At 41.4% G+C, this 21679-nt stretch overlaps 1 protein-coding gene across 5 annotated transcripts in view; it reads right to left on the bottom strand.

Annotated features, from left to right (window-relative positions):
• DHX35 (DEAH-box helicase 35) overlaps positions 1-13768 on the bottom strand; it is a 73112-nt gene extending 59344 nt beyond the window's left edge. For all 5 annotated transcript variants that reach the window (XM_063092564.1, XM_063092590.1, XM_063092582.1 and 2 more), the window contains exons 1-3: positions 13703-13768; positions 7633-7766; positions 3365-3457 (exon numbers count right to left, since the gene is read on the bottom strand). In XM_063092564.1, coding sequence (XP_062948634.1) covers positions 3365-3457; positions 7633-7766; positions 13703-13742 — 267 coding nt within the window. In that variant the 5' untranslated portion in view covers positions 13743-13768. The remainder of the gene's footprint in view (positions 1-3364; positions 3458-7632; positions 7767-13702) is intronic.
• Between the last annotated feature and the right edge of the window lie 7911 nt (positions 13769-21679).

Below are 21679 nucleotides of genomic sequence, written 5' to 3'. Positions count from 1 at the left end.
CTCTGCCCTGTATTCACCAACCTCACTACTCTCTGCAGTGTCCTCACCTGGAAAATGAAGATAATAATAGTACCTACCTCACAGGGTTATTGAGGACTAAACAGATCAACATATGTAAAATGCTAGTTTACAATACATGTAAAGTGCATTTACTATTGTTAATATTGTATTATAATATTTACTTATTATTATTATTAATCTCTAATTGATAATCACTCAGTAATTTAACCTGGCCCTTCTACTGAGTTTCTCTGTGAGCAACAAGTAACGTATTGGGCTCTTGATACCAGCTGCACATACTTTTTCCTCAGGCCACCATTCCCTCTGCCGTCTGCATTTCAAATTGTCCTTTCTCTACTAGGTCTTTTCCCTCTGCCTACCTTACCCTAGCTGCACATTACATGACCAACCTGGGGAACTTTTTAAAAATACCTATGTTCAAGTCCCAACCTAAACCCAGTTCAGAATTGGGGTAGGGAAGCAGACAAAGGAATTGAGAACCATACAGAAATGTCAGCATGTCACAAGTCTGGACCAGGCAGACTTCAGCATGTTCAAAAAAGCAGGATTTTCATCGCCTTCCCATGACAATCTCTTAATCATAAGACCCTACCACTGGACTCACTCTCCCTAAGATGAACCACCCAGAATCAAATCAGGTCTCCTGCTCCGCAGGCTGAAAGCACCACCCACCCACCTCTCTAGAAACCTCGCTCCTCTTCAGCTTTCTCTGACCATGGACAGTCTCCTGTTTCCTTTCTTTTTCTCCAGCTGCCATTCTGTCTCCTTTCTGCTCCTGACTCCTAAATGTTGATGCTCCCAGGGCTTTGTCCTTGATTCTCCTCTCAACTCCTTCTGTTCCTTCTCACTCCTGCACATGTCATGAGTATGTGCATGCTCCCCAAGTCCACACCCTCTAAGTCTGACCTCTGCCAAACTTCAGACTCCAAGTCCAATTTTCCTGTGAATAATGTCATCAAAGACCATCAATGATACAGGAAAAAATAAGTCTGTTTAAAATCAGAGCTGGGCCAGCCCATGGCTCTCTCAGGAGAGTGTGGTGCTGAGAACACCAAGGCCCTGGGTTCGGATCCCTATACAGGGATGGCCAGTTAGCTCACTGGCTGAGCGTGGTGCTGACAACACCAAGTCAAGGGTTAAGATTCCCTTACCGGTCATCTTTTAAAAAAATTAAAAAATAAAAATAAATGAATAAATAAATAAATAAATCAGAGCTGACTGGTTAGTTCACTTGGTTAGAGCGTGGTGCTAATAACGCCAAGGTCAAAGGTTAAGATCCCCTTAATGGCCACTGCCAAAAAGCATACAATAACAAATAAAATAAATGAATAAAATTAAAAACACATCAATTTCCCCCAAAAAACAATCTTTACTTTTCTATTGCATTTAACACTACCACTATTCTCCAAAGCAGCAAGAGGTGTTTAGTCAGTGTCCACCTTTATTCCTCCCCCTTTGTCATCACAAATATCCATCCAGTTTCTAATTTCTATAGACCCTAACTCTAATATTGCTCTCATTCCTACCCTTCCCAGATTAGCCCACTACAACCTCTTGGTCAAGGACCCCATTACAGCTCCCTTCTCCTTACCACAATAGCCTTCCATGGCCTGCCTCCTCTAATCTCCAAGTCATCTTGCATCTGAATTTAAATAAACCTACCTAAAGCTCAGCTCATCATGTCACTTGCTTGCTCACAAACTGTACAAGGACACAATTACGTTGAAAATCTGATAGACATTTATTTACTAAAGTTGAATGTATGACCCAGCAGGAATGTGCACATACTCATATGTTCACCAAAGACAAGCACAGGAATGTTCACGGCAGCACTAGTCATGACTAAAAACTGGAAACAACTCAAACGTCAATCAACAGTAGGATAGAGGAAATAAACCATGGAATATTCATACCATGGAATACTATATACCAGGGGTTAGCAAACTTTTTCTGTAAAGAACCAAATAGTAAATTTTTAGTCTTAGGTCTCCATCACAACTGCTCAACTCTGCACCGTAGCATGAAAACAGCCATAGGCAATACATCAATGAACAGGTGTGGCTGTGTATCAGTAAAGCTTTATTTATAAAAATAGGCAGTGGGCTGAATTTGGCCCCTGAGCTGTGGTTTGTGGACCCCTGTCACACAGCAATGGGAATGAAGAAATTGCAACTATACTCAACAACGGGGAGAGATCTCACACAGACAGTGCTGGACAAAAGCAGCTTTATTATTCCTTTACAAAGTTCAAAAATAGGCAAAACTAATCTATAGTGTTAGAAGCCAGAATACGAATTATCCTGTGTGTTCATGTTTGTGGGGGTAGGCAAAAAGGGCAGTTAGAGATCAGAAGGTGACGCAAGAGGACTTATGAGGTTCTCGTAATGTTCTGTTTCTTGAGCGGGGTGATGGTAACACAGGTGTATCCACTTGTGAAAATGTATCAAGATGCACAATTATGATATTGGCACTTTGCTATATATATTTTATACTTTAATAAAAATTAACATTAAAAAAGGAAAGAAAAGCCTGTCAGGACTCTCAATCCTGGTCGCTTAATGACCACTCTGGAGCCTTTAAGTCAAGGCTCATAAGACACACTCTGACCTCACCCTACACTTCTCCACCCCAGTCTCTAACCACAATATTCGCTGGATTGAAACGTCTTTCCAATCAGCTCCCACTGATAGTTCAAGGTCTATTTCAAATGCCATTTCCTTTGCAGGGCCTTTCCTACTCTTTCTCTTCACTCTTATCCACATCAGATATGATTTTGGTTTCTCCCATAGCACTGCATAATTCTATAATAACCAATTTTTATTTACAACGATACTGGTATTCATTTTACCCCACCTTTTCAATTGTACTTATTTGAGCTGAAAAACTATTATACATCTTTGAATAAATCTTCATTGTTCCTTTTAGAAGATGACTTCCATTATTATTTTTGAATTATAATAAATTGAAAGCAAACTGTTACTTTAGTACTAATCAAATAAATTAAAAGACTTAGAAGTTTAATAAAAAGTATCTAGTTGAGATGAATATTTCCTAAGTGAGAGGAGTCCTTAAAAATGCAAATGATAGGAAAGAAGAGTTCTCAAGTTACAAAATCCTTCCAACCAAATTTAAGTGTAAAAGGGCCAGCCCGTGGCTCACTCGGGAGAGTGCGGTGCTGATAACACTAAGGCCACGGGTTCGGATCCTATATAGGGATGGCCAGTTAACTCACTGGCTCAGCGTGGTGCTGACAACACCAAACCAAGGGTTAAGATCCCCTTACCAGTCATCTTTAAAAAAAAAAAATTTTAAGTGTAAAGACATGTATTAAATATGTACTCACTTGAGGAATCTGCGTGCTTTTCCCACATCCCGTTTCTCCAACAATCACCACTGTCTGATAGTTTTCTATCAAGTACAAAATATGATTCCTAAGCTGAAAAAGAATAACCATAAATTGTAAATAGCTATACACTGTTTCAAAAGACCTAAACAAAGATATTAGGACATTGTGAAATAAGCAGTTTCCAAAAAAGAGTAAATTTTAACAAACACTATCAAAATGTATTTCTCACTGTTAGGTACTGCTAGCATCATCATGAGCTGATACAACTGCAATTGAGTGTAACACCAACATATATAATGCATATACCCTTCGATTCAAAATTTTCACTTATAGGAAGTTATACTACAGACATACCAATACAAATGCACAAAGATGTATATACAAGCAAACTCATTGCAGAATTGTTTACAATAGCCAAATATTCAGTCTAAATGTTCATCAACAGGAGTTTGGTTTAATCAGGTATGAAACACTCCAATAATGAAATAATTTGCAGTTGTTAGAAAAAATGTCTATTTGTACTGATATGGAATGATCTAAAAGATACATCAAGGGAAGAAGGCATTGTAGAACACTGTAAATAATACACTAGTATTTGTATTTTTAAAGAAAGAGTAATAATAGGGCCAGCCCGTGGCTCACTTGGGAGAGTGCCGTGCTGATAACACCAAGGCCATGGGTTCAGATCCTATATAGGGATGGCCGGCTGAGCGTGGTGCTGACAACACCAAGCGAAGGGTTAAGATCCCCTTACCAGTCACCTTTTAAAAAAATGAAAGAAAGAAAGAAAGAAAGAAAAGGAAGGAAGGAAGGAAGGAAGGAAGGAAGGAAGGGAAGGAAGGAAGGAAGGAAGGAAGGAAGGAAGGAAGGAAGGAAGGAAGGAAGGAAGGAAGGAAGGAAGGAAGGAAGGAAGGAAGGAAGGAAGGAAAGAAAGAAAGAGTAAGAGAGAAAGAAAGAAAGGGTAACAAACACACACATGCTTATTTATATGTACACTATCTTTGGGAAAAAAACAAAACAAGAAACTGATAAGAGTGCTGCCTCTAGAGAGGGGAGCGGGGTGGCTGGGAAACAGGTGTGAAGGAGACCTTTGAATTTTGTACAACATGCATGTATTACCTAATTTAAAATTTTCTCATTATTAACTTGTAAAAAGCCCCAGAAAAAAAAGAATATGCTTTCATCTCAACCTCTACATCCAAGTTTACAATAAAGCACTCACAGATTACATACATATTTCAACTTAGCCTTCCTTTACCCATTCGGTGTGAGCAGAAACACTGGTTTGTCCACTGAAAAGTCACAGAAAATTCCAACATCTTGTCTAGTTAGCTTATCTATCTATCTCCTTAGCTTCGGAATTTTTGTACACACATTTGCTTATAAATACATCTCATGGTCCAAAAGGTAATGAAGGTATTCCATAAATACCTGGTTTGGAATTAAATAAAAAACTGCCTAATTATCCCATTCTGATCGTTGCTCAGCTCATCTGATGCCACACCAACAATGGTTTTGGTGAGGATTAGAAGGGCCAGGATACTGCCAGTTTCTAACAAGAAAATAAGGAATTGGAGGCTTTGGGCTTTTGAATTTGGCATTATCTGGAGTCTAAATATGCAGTTCTCAAGTTTTAGTGTGAAAATCTCCTCTGACATTTGTTAAAAATGAAGATTCTTAACCCTACCATCAGGGTTTCTAATTCAGCAGGGCTGGGCTGGGGCCCAGGAATCTGTACTTCTACAAGCACCCAAAGGAGATTCTGCCGCAGGTGGTCTAATGACTGTAACCTAAATGCTTTCTTCTTGGTTGCTTGGACTTTGTGTTTTCTTTTGTTTTGGGTGAGTTCAGGCCAGGCTGGCACAACGCTGTCCCCAGGAAAGGGGAAAGGTTCATGTTCTTTGCAAGTATTACAAAAACAGTAGAATAGATAGATAGATAGATAGATAGATGGATGGATGGATGGATGGATGGATGAGTGGGTGATCAAGAAAAACTTGAAAGACAATTCGAATACAGATAAATAGACAGACAAGGCATTCCAGGAAGTGGAAATAACATAAGCAAAAGAGAGAAGATAGAAATAAGCAAACTATGCAAATTCCAGTGAAGGAATATAGTTAGGACTGCATTGTGAAAGACCTTGAATGCAGAGCTAAAGAGTGTAGAGGCAAAGTAGGCTGTTTTGAGAAAATTGGGCAGCAGCATACAAGAGTGATTTGAGCATGAAGAAAGTGAAGGTAAGAGCTCTAACTTCATGTGTTAAAGGCCTAAAGGATCTAAGAAGCACAGCAATTGGAAAGAGTCAAATGTGTGACATTCATGAGAGATGACAAAGATTTCCAGTTTGGAGACAGAGAATGACAGCACCACCGACAGGTGCAGTGAAGTAAAGGAGAGCTGGTGAGGAGAATGGGACTGAGCTTCAGAAGTGGAGCTGGCAGGAATAAGAGGGCAACATTGGATAGCAGTGCTCAGGGCCCAAAAAGAACACCAGACTACAGAAGGCAGCCAAGGGGAAGGCTGCCTTATAATGGTACTGAGGATAAGGGGTGATACTTAAAGACTTGCTGATGCTTTAGTTCCAACCTCTGTTTCTAAACTTACTTCTGCTTTTAGTTTTAATAGGGGAGGGTTCGTGAAGGGGTATTTCATCTTCTAGATCTATCTTTAACATCTTATGAGATCTCAACTGTGCTGAAACTCTGCTTTGCTTTATATCAATAGCTTATACCCCTCTTCTTACCATTTTAATTTCATCAACATATCTCAACATCTTGTTTTCTTTTTTTTTTTGCCATTTGTCATTAACTTTATTTTATCTTATAAGTACAGTTGGAGGATGAAGAATAGTCAGGAAACGGCCAGAATTCAAACACTCGGTAAACAATAATTTTCCTTGTACTTGTGCATTTACCACACATCAGTTATCTTGCTAAATGCTCTGCATGGATTATCCCATCAGGTCCTCATAACAGTCCTACCAGGGAGGTGCCACCACTATTCCCCTACTATAGATAAGAAAACAGAAGCTTAGAATGGTGAAGCAAGGTCACACAGCATGCAAACGCTGAAGCTCAGGTTTGAACCCTGAAATCTAGCTCCAGAGTCGATGCTTCATCACAGCTCAGACTGTGTTCCTCAGTGGTAAGGAAGTAACAGCAAACCTATTATCTCATCTCCTGAGGGTCAACCTCCTTAACATGCACACAAAATGGATGAGGTCACTTGAGGAAGAAACCCAGAGACTGTCAGTTCATGAGTGACTAAAATGTCTGGGGCCATATAAAACTCCAATGAAGGCAACTTGGCTACATTAGAAGGCTGCTGTTTCATATCCATTTGGAGAAAGAACATATTAACAGAAGAATTATCAACACAGTCTAGATAAAAGGACTCCCTAAGTGTAAGAACTTGGCACCTTTCACCCAGTACTGTCCAGGAGAGAGAGAGACATGGGTGCTGGTGGCCACAGTTACTTGGGTCATTCCAGAGGCACCGTGTGAGGCAAAGAGAATTCATCGCCCTTCATCAGGGGCTGCATGAAACAGATTTCCTCCAAGTATATCTAACCTGCCTTTGGCGCTGATCCTAGTTCCTGATTACAATTTGGCTTCCCATGTGGACTTGCCAACAGGGAGAAAATATGTCCATCAATGGTGCCCATCTGTACTGGAGAACTATGGTTTACCACAAACAAATGTATTTAGAATAAATACTGGTTTACACTGAGCTGAGCATGTGGCCATTTCATGAACACTAATAAAATCGAGTGCCTGGAATGTGCAACAGTATCCAGTAACCCCACCAAAATCCTGTCACTGTCTCAAAGGTAATTAGAGTACTGACTGATTTTCTCAGCTGACCTTGTATTCCCAATTAATCTTATTTAAAGAAATATGCCTTTGAAAAGAAAGCAAAAATTGGCCATATGTAGTAATTTGTTGCAGCTGGGTACACAGAAGTTCACTACACTATTTTCTCTACTTGTCTGCGTTTGAAATTGCCCGTAATTGAAAACAATGAGGGGAAAAAAGAATGTGATTTCACTTCTTCCAGTTTTTCAAGATGCAAGATCTAACTGAACAAATCTTAGGGGCTTTCAAGATTTATAAGGCTAACTAACACAAATATTTTGAAAAGTAATCCCTTAGAATAGGGTTTCTCCAAGCTCATTGTGTCCATTAGCCCCTTCCATGCCAAGCATAGAGCTGCTGCAGACACAACATTCAGGCCCACGGACTGAACATGCTTATGCAACGTACCTTGAACACTGGCAGCTTCTGCCTCTGCTGCTCTATAGAAAGGGCAGAGTAAGGATTGTAAACGACAGTTGTCACAAAATTTTCGGTGAGACTTTGTCTCTCTTCAGAGATGCTGACACCTGGCCCCTCTGTACCTGCAGCAGAAATGTTTTTTTCAGATTCTCTGATGCAGTGAACAAAAAAATATGTACAGGTTACAAATTTTCATAGACGAAGATCCACAACAGCAGTAAGCTTTGTATCTCAAACTACTAAAAGGTATTTAACTTTAGGAAAGCATCTAGAAAAGTACCTATCAGAATACAAAAATCTTCTCTACAGCTTCACTGTCTTGTCAAGAGCAGGGGATCGCAGTCCAGTGGGTTCCAAATTGGCCACCTGGGCTGGCTATTTAGCTCAATTGATTAGAGTTCAGCCTTATAACATCAAGTTCAAGGGTTCAGACCACCATATCAGTCATCCACCAAAAACAAAACAAAACAAATTGGCCACCCAGATCTGTATATTATAGAGTACAGTGTTTTTAGTACTGATATCAGTATTATCGAGTTCTCAACAGTCTTACAAGAAACCCAGTGGGAATTATCTGAGACAAAAGGATTAATCCTGTAGGATGACAGCAAGGATCAGGGCTGACAGGAACCAGGGACTCAAAGGCTGCCCCAGCTTTCTCCTTCTCTCATGTCTATAAGTCTGGACAAGCTCTTTTCAGTCCTTTGGTTGGCTTCTGTACTGGAGCTGGGAACAAGGCTTCTGACAGGCCAGATCTCAAGTTTACAAGTCCTCTACCAATCATTCATTCGCTCACCCAGAGAGGATGGACTGAGGGCCTGCTCTGTGCCAGGCACTACTCTAGGTGCTAAAAATACACCAGTGAAGAATGCACACGCAGGCCCTACCCTCATGGAGCTTACTTGCTTCTTTTGTTCTTCCTCCCTGTAGAATGTAACTTAGTACAGAGGTGGTAATAAGTGCTATGGAGAGAAATAGACATCATAAAGGGAACCAGGAGCCCCAGCTTGTGTGTTGTGTACATGGGGATGGAAGAGGATCTTTTATACTGGACACTCGGCGACTGACTTTTTCTCCCAGCTTAGGTCCGATACCCACCCTGATCCAATCAATCACGGCCAGTGGAGTGGGATGCAGAAATGGCAGCCCCCATTTGAACCACAGGATTGGAGTGGTTAGATGGGAAATGAAACCAGAAATCACTTTAGCCTCAAAAGGAAGAAGCCTCAGGAGGAACATGGATTAAAACTTTATGATCAGCTTCTGTAACTTTTCACACTAATTTGTACATGTAGCCCTAGGACAGAACTAAGGGCAATAAGTAAATGACACAAGGTTTAATATTCAAAGGGTAGAGCTGTTCAGCACTGGTGTATGCTGTGAATCAATAAAAACCCTCGCTAGAAGTTCAAAAATGTGCTGCACAGCCTCCTTTTGGGGGAACTACAGGGATAATTACCAAAAACTATCATCTCCAAGGTCTTCTGAACTCAGAATCTGTGACGCTATGTGAACGTACAAGGGCTTTGTGAAAAGCCTATTTAGCCCAGTTGACTTAATTTTACATTGGGGGGAGGGCAGGGAGCAGATCCCTTTAACAATATGATAAAGACTATAACTCCCTCTCCTGAAAAATAACTCAGAATATAAATTTACCAGAAATATAAAATGCTGAGGTCCATAGACCCCGAAGAGCCAAATTTAGAATAACTGCTTCAGATCCCTGACCCTTTTCCATTTACTTCCAGGAACATAGTTGTGTTCCAGAAGTCCAAGATTGCCAAAAATCAGGTAAGTGGGGCACTGCTATGTTGCTTTTGCCAAAATGTTGACCTCCCTTTCAACAAGATAAATGATAGAACAAGACCTGGAACAAAGCCTGTGCTCAAAAGAGCAGGTTTTCCTTTCTCCCCTTATTATTGCTACATCTTAATAACTCCTTATAAGGTTTGCCCAAGAAAACTACTGTAAAGAATCCTTTATTCTCTTCTACTGTGTTTCTATCCTGAATTCCCTCCTTTTCAAAACACGTTTTAAACTTTCCCTCATGTCTGGAATATTTTTAAATTGCTCCTGCAGGGTCTCTTAACTTCCTCCCACACCAGGGTTTAATCTATCCAGGTGTCTTCACTACCCCATCCCTCTTTTGTCTCTAACACATGGCCCAGTCCATCCTGGTATATTCTGTTCTGAACACTTTTACAAGAACAGCTGCTGTCAATCAATAAAGAACGCATCATCTCCTTACAAAAGACTTCATTCAGCCCAACCAGAACATTAGGACTGCTTCCCCTCTATATACATCCCACAGCCCACTCTGTTTGCTTATGGTTGTTTTTTCCTTGGGAATACACGCTATGCTTAAGGGAGTAACAACTCTGTAATTTTTGCAAACCATAAATGTCTTCATTTGTCCATCTACAAAACAAGGCTAATGATAGCACCCCAATCCGGCTTTCCCTTTAACCCAGTTTTTCAAAATTTGAGTGGTAATCTATAAGTATTTTATGAAATCAATGTAGTAGGTTATACTTTAAAATGTAGTAGGTTCAGCATTTAAAAATAATGAACTAGAAATAGAATAGAAAGTATCAGAGCACATCCCAGAAAGCAATATTGTTTTTGCACAATTTTTTTCAGTTATGGATGCGTGTTAAATCACAACACAACATATTTCTTACTGTGAGTCAGGCCAAAGAAACGTCAAAGCTATTGCTATGAAGTGTTTGCCATACAAAGCTCTTAAGTTATACTCCTAAGGTAGAGATAACACACTGGTGGCTTAATGTCCCCAGACATCCTATCATTAAAATATTTTAAATAGTTCACTTATAACAACACGCAAAGATTTCCCATTCAAGTCTGGACATTAGTCTTCTTAAAAACAAAAAAAGAAACCTGGCAACTCTGAGCCCACATGACAACAATTAGGTGAAAATGAATACAGCTCGCTACTGTAGACAGCATATGTAAGTTCTAGTGTATGTCTACACTGTACATATCTATCCACTGCATGCACACTCTAGTTTGCCACAGTCCCCACTGCTCCCTATTACTTTTACCCTGCAGCTTCACTCATTTAGACTGTCTGGGGGCTGGCCAGTTGGCTCATTTGAGCTCGTAACACCACCAAGCTCAAGGGTTCAGATCACCTCATCAGCCAGCAGCCAAAAAAAAAAAAAAATAGATTGTCCGAAATGCCCCTGTAAACTATCCGAAGCTTGTGACACCCGGCCTATAGGATATGTTCATGATTCCAACATCTAGCCTCATCTCCAGCTTCAACCACCTCCTACCCTTTATCCTGCATTTCACACAGCCTCTTCCATATATTAAACTTCGGTTTGATCATCTGTAAAATAAGAATATTACCTCCATCACAGAGATACTGTGACTGTTTAATAAAATGTTATAAGTGAAAGTGACTAGAACAAAGTAAGGGCCCAATTAGTGTGTACTAAATCTATTCCCATCTCAGCATAGTTTGCCTAGACCAGAGGTTCCCAAGCTTCGATGCATGCTGGAATCACCTGGGGACTTTAAAAAATACTGCTGCTTGACCCCTTGCCCTCCAGATTTCTGATTTATTGGCATGGGGTGCAAGTGGACATCAGAATTTTTTAAAGCTTCCCAAGTGATTCAATTATACAGCAAAATTTGAGAACAACTTACCTAGACATTCACCCAACTGAGAATTTTGAGTCATTGGTGACTTCATCTTCTCCCACATCTGCCTCTAAAGTCTCTCTCCACTTGGTCTCTTCTCTTGGCAGCCAGGCCAGAACTGAGGCTTTCAATATCTCTCACCGATTTTAGTAGGACTCTTTCTTGAGGGTGTCCCTGCCTCCAATTTCTACCTCCATCCTTCCCTACACCACTGCCAGAGTTATCTTTCTAAAGTAAACCTCATTGAGGGCCGAGCCCGTGGTGCACTCGGGAGAGTGCGGCGCTGGGAGCGCCGCGACGCTCCCGCCGCGGGTTTGGATCCCATATAGGAATGGCCGGTGCACTCACTGGCTGAGTGCCGGTCACGAAAAAGATAAAGTAAACCTCATTGTGTCACTACCCTGCTTGAAAACACTGAAGTCCAAATTCTTTAACCTGCCATGCATACCATTCACAATGAGGCCCTAACCTACCTTTCAAGCTTCATCTCCTACCACATGCCAAAACCTACCCTACCACATAACACCATGACACTACTCAATTATTTTGATTTTATAGACATTCTTGAGGCACACACCCCATCACCCCATCTTGCCCTTGTTAATGCTGCACTGTTTGCCTATAGTTCCATTCCCCTACCTCTCTGTGGAATATGCCCTTATTCATGCTTCAATGTTCACTTCAAAAATATCACCATCTTTATAAACTATTTTTTTATCCACACGTCCACTTTTTCCCTCCCTCTTCTATACTTCCATATAATTATAACAGTCAACATGTATCTATTCCTAAGATCCTTTCATATATAATTCTCATTTAATCCTCACAACTCTTTGGATAGGTATTATGCCCAATTTACAGATGGGGTAACTGAGACTTTGAGCACTTGAGTAACTCTGTCAAACCACTGAGTTAGTAAGTGGTAGTCAGGATGGGCACTGCAGCCTGACTCCAGGACTCTACAACCACCTTATTCTGCCTCATTCTAAAGTCTCTTCTACAGGACATCCAACTTCATATTTAATTGAGAGAAACAGCACCTTGCGAGCAGAGCCCTAGTCATCTATGTGTCTCCTGACCACAGAGTTAGGTGTTCAATAAGTGCACCCTCAATGAGTGAATTAAATAATGGAATAAAACTTTTAATCTCATGTTCTTTAATCAAAATAGTATCCTACTCTGATTTTCAACAATTCATTCAGGCCTTTATCATACTTACCATTTTCACCTGTTACTAAAGGCTTGAATAAATAAAAGATCTCACTACATAATGAGATCTTAGTTTCGGTTGTAAATAAAACTCAGGATGGGTAATTGGCTGATGCCTTGAAATGCTGAATCATAAAACTATCAAATGACAAACTACAGATTTTAAAAAAGAATTAGGCACTTTTCTTGTTTGGGTTTGTCTCTCACGTTACTTATATGCATGGTCAGAATTTCTGGGAACCACTCTACAACACCCTTTAAAAGTTTTCTTTGTTACCTTCTCTGTCTCATTTCTTTTTTGCTGCAATATACTTTGCACATCCAAACCCGCAAGATTGAAGGTGGTGGGAAAAAACAAGCTGGTAACAGTTTAAGAAACTTTTCTCTTTTTTTTTTTTTTTTTACAAGAAATTGATAAACGGGGAGGAAGTAATGCATCTAGCATGGTCTGACATGTACACATTTAATAAAAACCTGTTAAATGAGTAAATGTCAAAACAAGCAAAGCATGCTGTGATCGTGATTCGTTAGCCTGCAAGAGAGGAAGTGGGTGGCAACCAACACGAAAAGTGTTCACTTTCTGGTAGACATTCAGGTGGACAAGAATAACCCTAAAAGAAAATAACACACTTTCCCTTTTTAGGAGCAATTTACCTAATTCAGACAACGCGTTGTGCTTGTTATTCAAGCCCACGGGATAGATGTTATTCTGCCCATTGTATACGTGAGGAGGCCAAGGCTCAGAAGGATTAAGTGACTTGCCCAAAGTCACCCTAGTACTGTAAGGCAGAGACGAAAATTCGAACCCGGGCAATCTGACTCCATAGCTTGCGCTCCTAAACGCTCAGCAGCACCGCCCGTCCGGCCCCAACGTAGCCCTGGGGCGGTAACAAAGCACGCGTGGGCGCTTTATGATTCTGGCAGCGTGAGCAGGACAGGCACAAGTAACGAGGAAAACGAGGCCCGAGGAGGCTGAGAGACTCGAACGAGGTCACACGGAGAGTTTCTGCCCAGGCTGGGGTCGCATTCCCGAATTTCTGGGGACCACCGTGGGAGCCTGGGCCGCAGAGTTCACCCGCACGGAGGCGGCAGTGGCCAGCCCGCCGGGCCCAGGGCGCCGGCTGCGGCGCCAAGACCGAAAACAGGCCGCCGCATCTGCCCAGCGCTCCGCCAAGGGCCTTACCGGGTCTCCAGAACTTCACCGGTCCCACGGGTGCAGCCATGCTGGGGTGAAAGGTCGCGAAAGAGGCTCCACCCCGCCTTTGCGCGCGAGCCCCGAGGGTCCCGGGGGCGTAGCCCGCGAGGAGTCTCGGCCCAGGCGGATGGGCCACCGTGACGGCCACGCCCCCGTGGCACCACCCCCTCTGAGCCACGTGACCCACGGCCCGTCTCCGGAGAGCGCTCTGCCCCGCCCCCGCGCCCGCGTGAGCCCGCCGCGCCATGTTGAGGAGAAGGGCGAGCTCCTACGTCTTGTTCTTTAGCCTGTGACTCCGGGTTCCAAGTGGCTTTCTGGGGTCGTGGCGTGGCCTGAATGGCGGCCGCACACCTGCGGAAGGGCGCGCTTTGTACGAGGGCCGCTGGCATGAAAGTTTTGCTGCCGCCAGCGCCGCACCTTGCACGCGGTGCGCGCTGAGGCAGAGCTTCCCGGGTTCACTACTGAACACTGATTATGTCGTAAGGCTGTTCCAACTTTGCTACTTCTTTAGTCTCCTCCCTGTTTTCAAATTGAAGGATAATAGTGACTCCCTTATGGGCTTGATGATTCAGTAAATACTGGGCACCTGCTAAGAATGGAAAATGGCTTAGAGCAGTCTAAACCACGTGAGGTCTGTCAAACTTGGGCCCATAGGGAGAAGAGTGTGGGACTCAGTGATGTCCTCCTCGCCCATGTCCGGGATGATTGCTAAAGGGCACGTTTTTAGTAGTCACTCTGCCGCCACCAACAGATACAGACTACCTAAATGTTATCGCAAACTGTACAATGTGACTTTCATTCTTTCTGTTACAAAGTCCCTAGAATGTTTTTTTCTGTTTTCTTTTTACCTCAAAAGTTGGAGACAAGTCACTAGAATTTATGAAGCCAAGACCAATTGTAGAGCCAACTAGTAGCTCACGTTACTTAAGTGAACCAAAGTAATGTCTTGGCAAACAACTTTGGAACTGCTCCTCAACTCCTTTTCTTCCTTTAAAGATCAGTTCGTATATTTGGGGTAACTGAGTCTGTGTCTCCCGGGCTGCAGGTAGACACTACTGTGTGCCCAGGTAATGCGATTTCAGCCCCTTCCTTCATGGACTTACGTCCAAGGCGGGGGTGGCGGGGGGTGGGGGGAATAGTAAATAAATGCTCGATAAGCGGTAGTGTTCATTACCAGCAAATGAAGCAGCGTGAAATGGTATGGAAATCTTCAAGGACCTCCAGAGTAATGCCAGAAAACGGGGGCAGGGTGTGGGTTGGAAATGGGTTGAAAGAAGAGACTAGAAGTGGGTAGGCGAGTTAGGCTAGGACATTAACCCAGTGTTTCTTCCAGTTTGCTCATGAATCAAATCCTTGTTAAAAATACAGATTATACGCTGGCTGGTTAGTTCATGTGGTTAGAGCACAGCCTTATAACACTAAAGTCACCAGTTTGTATCCCCATACTGGCCAACTGCAAAAAAAAAAAAAAAATTCTAGACCCTGATCCAATCCTGAATCAACCTCCAGGAGCATGGCCTGGGAACCTGCATTTTAAGAAGCTCCCACGTTCTTAGGATCAACAAGCTTGGGAAAGATTCCACTAATCCAAAGGAAAAGTAATGAGGGTTAATGGGCTTACGTGGAAGAGATATTTTATAGGTAGGCAACTAAATGAAGGAAGTGAGAGCCTTCAAAATCTATGCATTTTTAGAGCTATGAAGAAAATCTGCATTCTTTGAGGAAAATGGCATAGTTATGGCAAAAGCAAGGGCTTTGAAGACAAGTAGTCCTGACTTGGAATCCTAACTTTGCCATTTCCTAGATCCTAGCCATCATTTAATCTTAGTTTTAAAATGAGGGTTAAAAAGGTATTAAGTAAGATAATGTGTAAGTACCTAACACACTGCAAGACATAGCAGGTAATCAATGTTAGCTTTCATTACCTCGATTCAAGCAGAGTAAACCTGCCATGGGAAAAAACTCTGAATTTACCTGCACACATTCATTTTCCAAAATCTCCTTTTAATTTATTTCCATAATAATAAAAATAGAGTTCAATACATGTTAGTCCCTCTGCCTAGAATTCTCCATCCATCCTTTAAAATATTCTCATCCTTTAAGAGCCCGCTCTATGACTTCTCTAAATTCGCTATCCAACTTAAGCATTCCCCCTGTAGATCAGAACCTGTGTGCTTGCTTTTGTGATAACTTATTTAGTGGAATTATAGTTAATCAGCCTATTATATTATAATGGGAACTTCTTGAGGACAAGGACCATGTCACATTCATATTCATAGCCTAATAACAAAGTGCCTATTGGGTAATGTGTCTATGAATACCATACTTAGTTTTAGTTCTTCGTGACATTGATCCTTGCTTGTTTTGTTTTTGTATTATTTTCACTGAAGGACCAAATATAGAAAGCAAGGTTTATGCATTGTGGAGGATATTGACCTTAATGAGATGGAAACAAAACACATGTATTTCACAGGACCAAAGCCTGTATTCAGAAGGCCAAAGCCTGTAGTTTACAAGTACCAAAGTCCTTAGTTTAGGCCAAAGCCTGTAGATTAGAAGGACAAAGCCTGGAGTTTAGAAGGACCAAAGTCCTGTAGTTTAGGAGGCCAGAGCCCCTAGCTTAGGGGACCAAAGCCCAGCTCTTTAGGAAAACACATAGAAATGCTAAGATTGGAAAAGACCAGAAAACTTTCACAGGACTTTGATGTAGATAAGAGAATTGAAGCACAGCAAAAAGTGATTGCTCGGGGGACAGTTGCCCTTGGTGCAGCTAAACCTAGATACTGGGAAAGTATTTGAGCTAAAATCTTCAAGGATATTCTGCTAGTTAGTGCTTGGGGAACCGCTCCACATCTTGCCCTAAGATGTTTCTTTGAGTTTCTTGGGGAGTTAAGTGCTTTGGTGATTATCTCATTGTTTCCTTTTGTACATCACATAGCTTAGTTTTATGAGTCCTTTTGATGGTAAATTGCTTGAACTATCTTAAGTTATACCTGCTTTAATGAGGGTTGTCACATAGCCAGTTTGTTTTATGTTTTCACTATGATTGATTAACCACCTGTTTTTCTTCTGTAACTTTGTCTCTGCAATAAAAATTGAAGAAAAAACTGACCCAGGGCTGTGCCTGGCTCTTCTCTTATGAAGGAGTTTTCCCTGGGTGCAGTCCCTTTGGGCTTCTCATTGCTCTGAAAACATGCACTCTGAGTAATCTTTTGCATCTCCATCACTCTGTGAGAGGTGACAATATATGAATACAAGGGAAAATGAAAGAAATGTCTCTTTTAAAATTATTTCTATATTTTATACATTACTCATGACTTATATGATGAAATCTTCCTATTTACAAACACAGTAGATTGGCCATGCCTAAATTATTGGATCATATATCTTAAAGCTGGAGGAAACCTTAGTCACTATCTAGCCTAAATTCCTTGTCTTATTAAAAGAATTGAGGTCCATTGAAGTTAAATGTGGTCAGAATCAATGAGTTAATTTAGTAACAGAACTGAAATTAGAACTCAGGCTTTATAGCTGAACCCAGCTGCAACTAGGCAAGCTGGCACCACCGCCCTGGGGCCCCACCCGGGTCTTAAGGCATAGAGCTAGGGGAAGCCAAACCCAGCCACAACCAGGTAAAGAGCACACCAAAAACACCGTTTCCACGTGGGTAGCCTACCATAGCCATCAAAATTGCCATGGCCCTCTCCACAAAGCAACTGCAGAGTAATAGAAGCATCCACTTTACAATAATAGAGGAGGACTTGATCACACCTGTCTCAGTACTGGACAGATCATCTAGGCAACAAACCAACAAAGGAACAGTTAACCTATCAGATGAAGAGAACAAATCTATGGTTATTAGAGGGTGGAAGGGGCAGGGGAGGGTAGAGGGAAGGGCAGAAATTGGATAAGGGGCATAATAAATAAGCATGACTTGTAATAATGTGTATGATAATAAAAAATAAATTATTTTTTTTAAAAAAGAACTCAGGCGAGTGTTTTTCAGCCACATAGGCCATTTCAAACCATTAGAGCTAAACTCTCCTAGATGAGAATTAGTTCATCTGTCTTAGAAAGTTCTCAAAGTCCAACTGTCACCAGTGGGTACACAGACTTCTATGAGAGGAAAATAGCCAACACATGTTGATGGTGTGGTTTAATGGTCACAAACTCAGACTGGTCTCATTAGACTCTTAGTCTTCCTTATTAACTAATTTCAGAAAGAATGACCTAAAATAACTACTCTAAAATTAAAACCATTATTTCTTGAGATGGCATCCAGAATTTATTTAGTCCATTGCCAACAATTCCATAAAAGTTTTATCATTTTGTTATGTAGAGGTACATTTTGTAACATCCAAATAATGATAGGTCTTCCAAAAAGATAATGTTCCTCAAAATCATGTTTCATGGGTATATTATAGAAGTTTTTCTGTGTAGATGGTAACTTCTACTTCCTGCCTTGAAATATTTCTGACCAAGCATATTGATCAGGTTTAGGAGACATAGGATTTAGTAGGGGTTTTCATTTTTGCACCAGTTAAGACTTTTGTGGATGAAAGTCATAGAAAACCCAACCCATCTGCACTTAAGCAAAAAATGGCTCATATAAACTAAAATATCCAAGAGTAATTCTGACTTGAAACAGCTGCATCAGGACACATAAAACATAATCAGGACTCTTCATATCTTTCGGCCTTCTACTGACTCAGGTGTAATGTGGTAACAAGATGGCCATATCAGCTCTAGCCACCACATACTCTTAAACATCAAACCTCCTCTAGCACTGCGTGCACTGTAGGCAGGAGGCATGGAGGCTGTGAGGTTACTGCCCTCAGGGAGCACAGGGTTCCTGTGGGGGGATGAGAAATAAACAAACTAAAAAAAAAAACAAAAAAAACCATCAAACCTCTTTCCAAGATTCACTAGCAAAAGTATCTCTGACTGGCCATTTATCCACCCCTGAATCAATCACTAAGGCCAGAGAATAAGATGTAGTGATTGGCTTAGACCTAGGCCACATATTCCACCCCCAGGGTCAGATGTGGTCAGCTTCACCAGAACCACATGGACTGAGAGCTGGGCATAGTATGTTTCCTCAGAGAAAAATCTGTGGGTGAGATTATCAGAGGATGAATGCATGAATGAAGCAAAAACAACAGATGTCCATTACAACCATCCATGTATCCATGGGCTAGAACTGTTAGCTTCCTATGAAAAATCCTAACTACACTTGGTAGCCTCATTAAGCCAGACCAGAGAGAGCTATACCCCGGAATGAAAAAAAGTGGTTCTTTGCAGACTTGCTTTACTGAATTGTATCATACTGGGACTTTCCACTGAGAGCTTAAGGTAAAGCCCTTTGCAACTTGTTGTAACATATGTAAACCTGTCTGGTTTGTTGGCTTGCACACAAGTGGTCACGTTCGCATAAGTATTAGCATAAGCAGAAGTGTTTACTTAACTTCAAGGATTTGGGCACAGAGTTGTGGAGAGGTCCACTGGGAAACTCAGCAACCAGAGGAGCCTCTATCATGTTGGCCTGAGGAACGTGCAATTCTATAGAGTTGGACAAGTTGGGGAAGGCCTCCTTAGGTCTGCAAGGTGCTTTCTACATAGGATGACCGTATGTTTCATTGTTCAAACTAGGACACTTTTGAGAACGAAAGCGGGTGTTAACCAGATGGGACCTGGGGATAAGAGACAAACTGGAACTATGCCAGGCAAACTGGGGCATACATTTAGGTGTGTGGCACAGGGAAACCCAGCCTAACAATGCTCATCTGAACAAATTCAGCAGAAGGTGCATTCTCCATGCTCACAGAATGCATGTGAATACATTCAACTCATTCACAGGTTCAGACAACTGCCTTTGGGATAGAGGTCCTGGGCACGCCCCAGAATATCTGTCATCGTCATTAGTAGGATGTGATTATCAAGATACTTCACAGTACTATTCTTGAGTCCTTGTAAGAAATTCTTGCCTGATCTTGGTACCAGGGATAATTGTTCCTCCTGTACCTGGATTTATTTTAATCTTATGGACATTGCGAATGATGTATCTACCAGGTTTCTTTTTCTGTCTTGGCTACTGGAAAGCTTAAAGTTAAGTGTGCAGCCTGTACAAAGGAGATGTGTACACTGTGGCATGCACTTTAGCCTCATTTCTGACTCTATTTTTTATCCCCCACTCTTAGGTGTCCTTCACGTAACTTTTAATTTACACAAACTCATACTTTAGCTTTTCTTGTTAGTCATTTTAATTTCCATTAAGAAAAAGACATAATCCCCAGTAACTGCCTACAGAGGTAGGATGGCATCTCTTCAGTCGATTCCTTAAGTTTTACAAGAGAATGTCAACCCTGAAGTCTGACTGTTGATCTTAAAATTGTATGGCTCTCTAATTCAAACAAACCATCAGGGAGAAAAAAATGACACAACCAAATTTAAACATTGAGTAGTTATTTGGTGATATTGAGAAATTTTCATCAGTTGTTTAGGTGTGATAATGGTGTTGTGGTTTTTTTAAAAGTGAATTATCTTTTAGAGATATATGTTAAAATATTTATAGCCAAGTCTATAATGGACAAGTCTGACAGTAGACGGATAGAGAGAATTCTCTCCCAGGGAAGGTAACAAATATTTCTGAACCACATAGGCTGCCATACTCGCCCTCCGCTGAGAGTGTAGTCAATAATCAACATTTTAGACAAGCATCCCAGCAGACTCTGGTGCAGGTGGGCCTCAGATCTCACTTTGAGAAACTCTGCTCTATAGTGATACTTTCTGGACTCAAACTCCAGAAAAGCTTTGCTTACTCTGAGAGACTGGGCCATTTTCTCATGATTCCCTGTATCTCTTACTCTTATTTCTAATTGTTGACAACACTTTCAGAGAATAATGGGTTTGGGTCCTGCTCTACAAAAAGAGTGCTCTGTGGTCGGGTAAGTTTGTGATAGGACATCTACCTGCACTGCTCTGAGAAATTCACTGTGATTGTTAGTTCAAAGATCTGAGTAGTCCTATAGTAAAGAGCTTTGTTTAAATTCATTTGGTTCAGCCTGTTAGCTTAGTTGGTTAGTGTGGCCTTGTAACACCAGGGTCAAAGATTTGGATCCCCATACCGGCCAGCCGCCCAGAATAAACAAATAAATTTATTTGGTCCAGCATTTCCCAATCTAAACACAGAATCTTTTTCATATAATCCTATTAACAGTTCCACAGAACATTGAGTTAAAATTTCAAATGGAATTTAAATACATTATCACAGATTAGGGCTTTTGTTTCATCCAAATGAATTACCCAAAAGCAGCAGCAGTGGAGTTCTCATGAGGGAGTGTCCCAAACCATCCCAAGATGGGGCTGGTTGGGATTCCAAAGAAAACAGCACTAAATGCCAGTGTAATCAGTCCAAAGCATTTCTTAGGGTAATTTACCTACAGAGTGCTGCAGCTTATCCTCAGGACAGACAGTGAGAGAAGGGGATATTTTACTTAGATATGTCCACAGCGAGGGGGTAAGGGTATGGAGTTTATGTGAGGGTTTAAGGAATTTGGCTCAGGGCTTGGGCCTGTTTCTTTCAGTGTTTTTAGGCAATCACCTAGACATCTGTATCAGTGCCTGGAAATGTTCAAGGCCCCAGCTTTGCTTCAAGCCTACCGGGAAGAACTTGCAGCTGGCTGGGTCACAGAGGGATCGAGAAACTCTGATTTTCGGTCAGGACACAAAAAGAAAGGGGGATGGAGGGAGGACTGGGGGACCATATAGCTTTGTAACTATGTTTGTTGATGCAACTAAGTTTTTGTTTTCCATTCACCACTGCATTAACTGCCACTTCTCAAGGTATACTCTAACGCCTCCATACTGCACATAGAGAAATAGTCGTATAACAGAGTGCTGAACTTAGAATCAGGAAACATGTCTTCAAATTCTTGTGTCACCATTTACCAGCCATGTGACCTTGAA

Source organism: Cynocephalus volans, chromosome 1 (genome assembly GCF_027409185.1).
Source record: "Cynocephalus volans isolate mCynVol1 chromosome 1, mCynVol1.pri, whole genome shotgun sequence".
NCBI lineage: Eukaryota > Metazoa > Chordata > Mammalia > Dermoptera > Cynocephalidae > Cynocephalus > Cynocephalus volans.
This window is presented reverse-complemented; position numbering and strand designations above follow the sequence as displayed.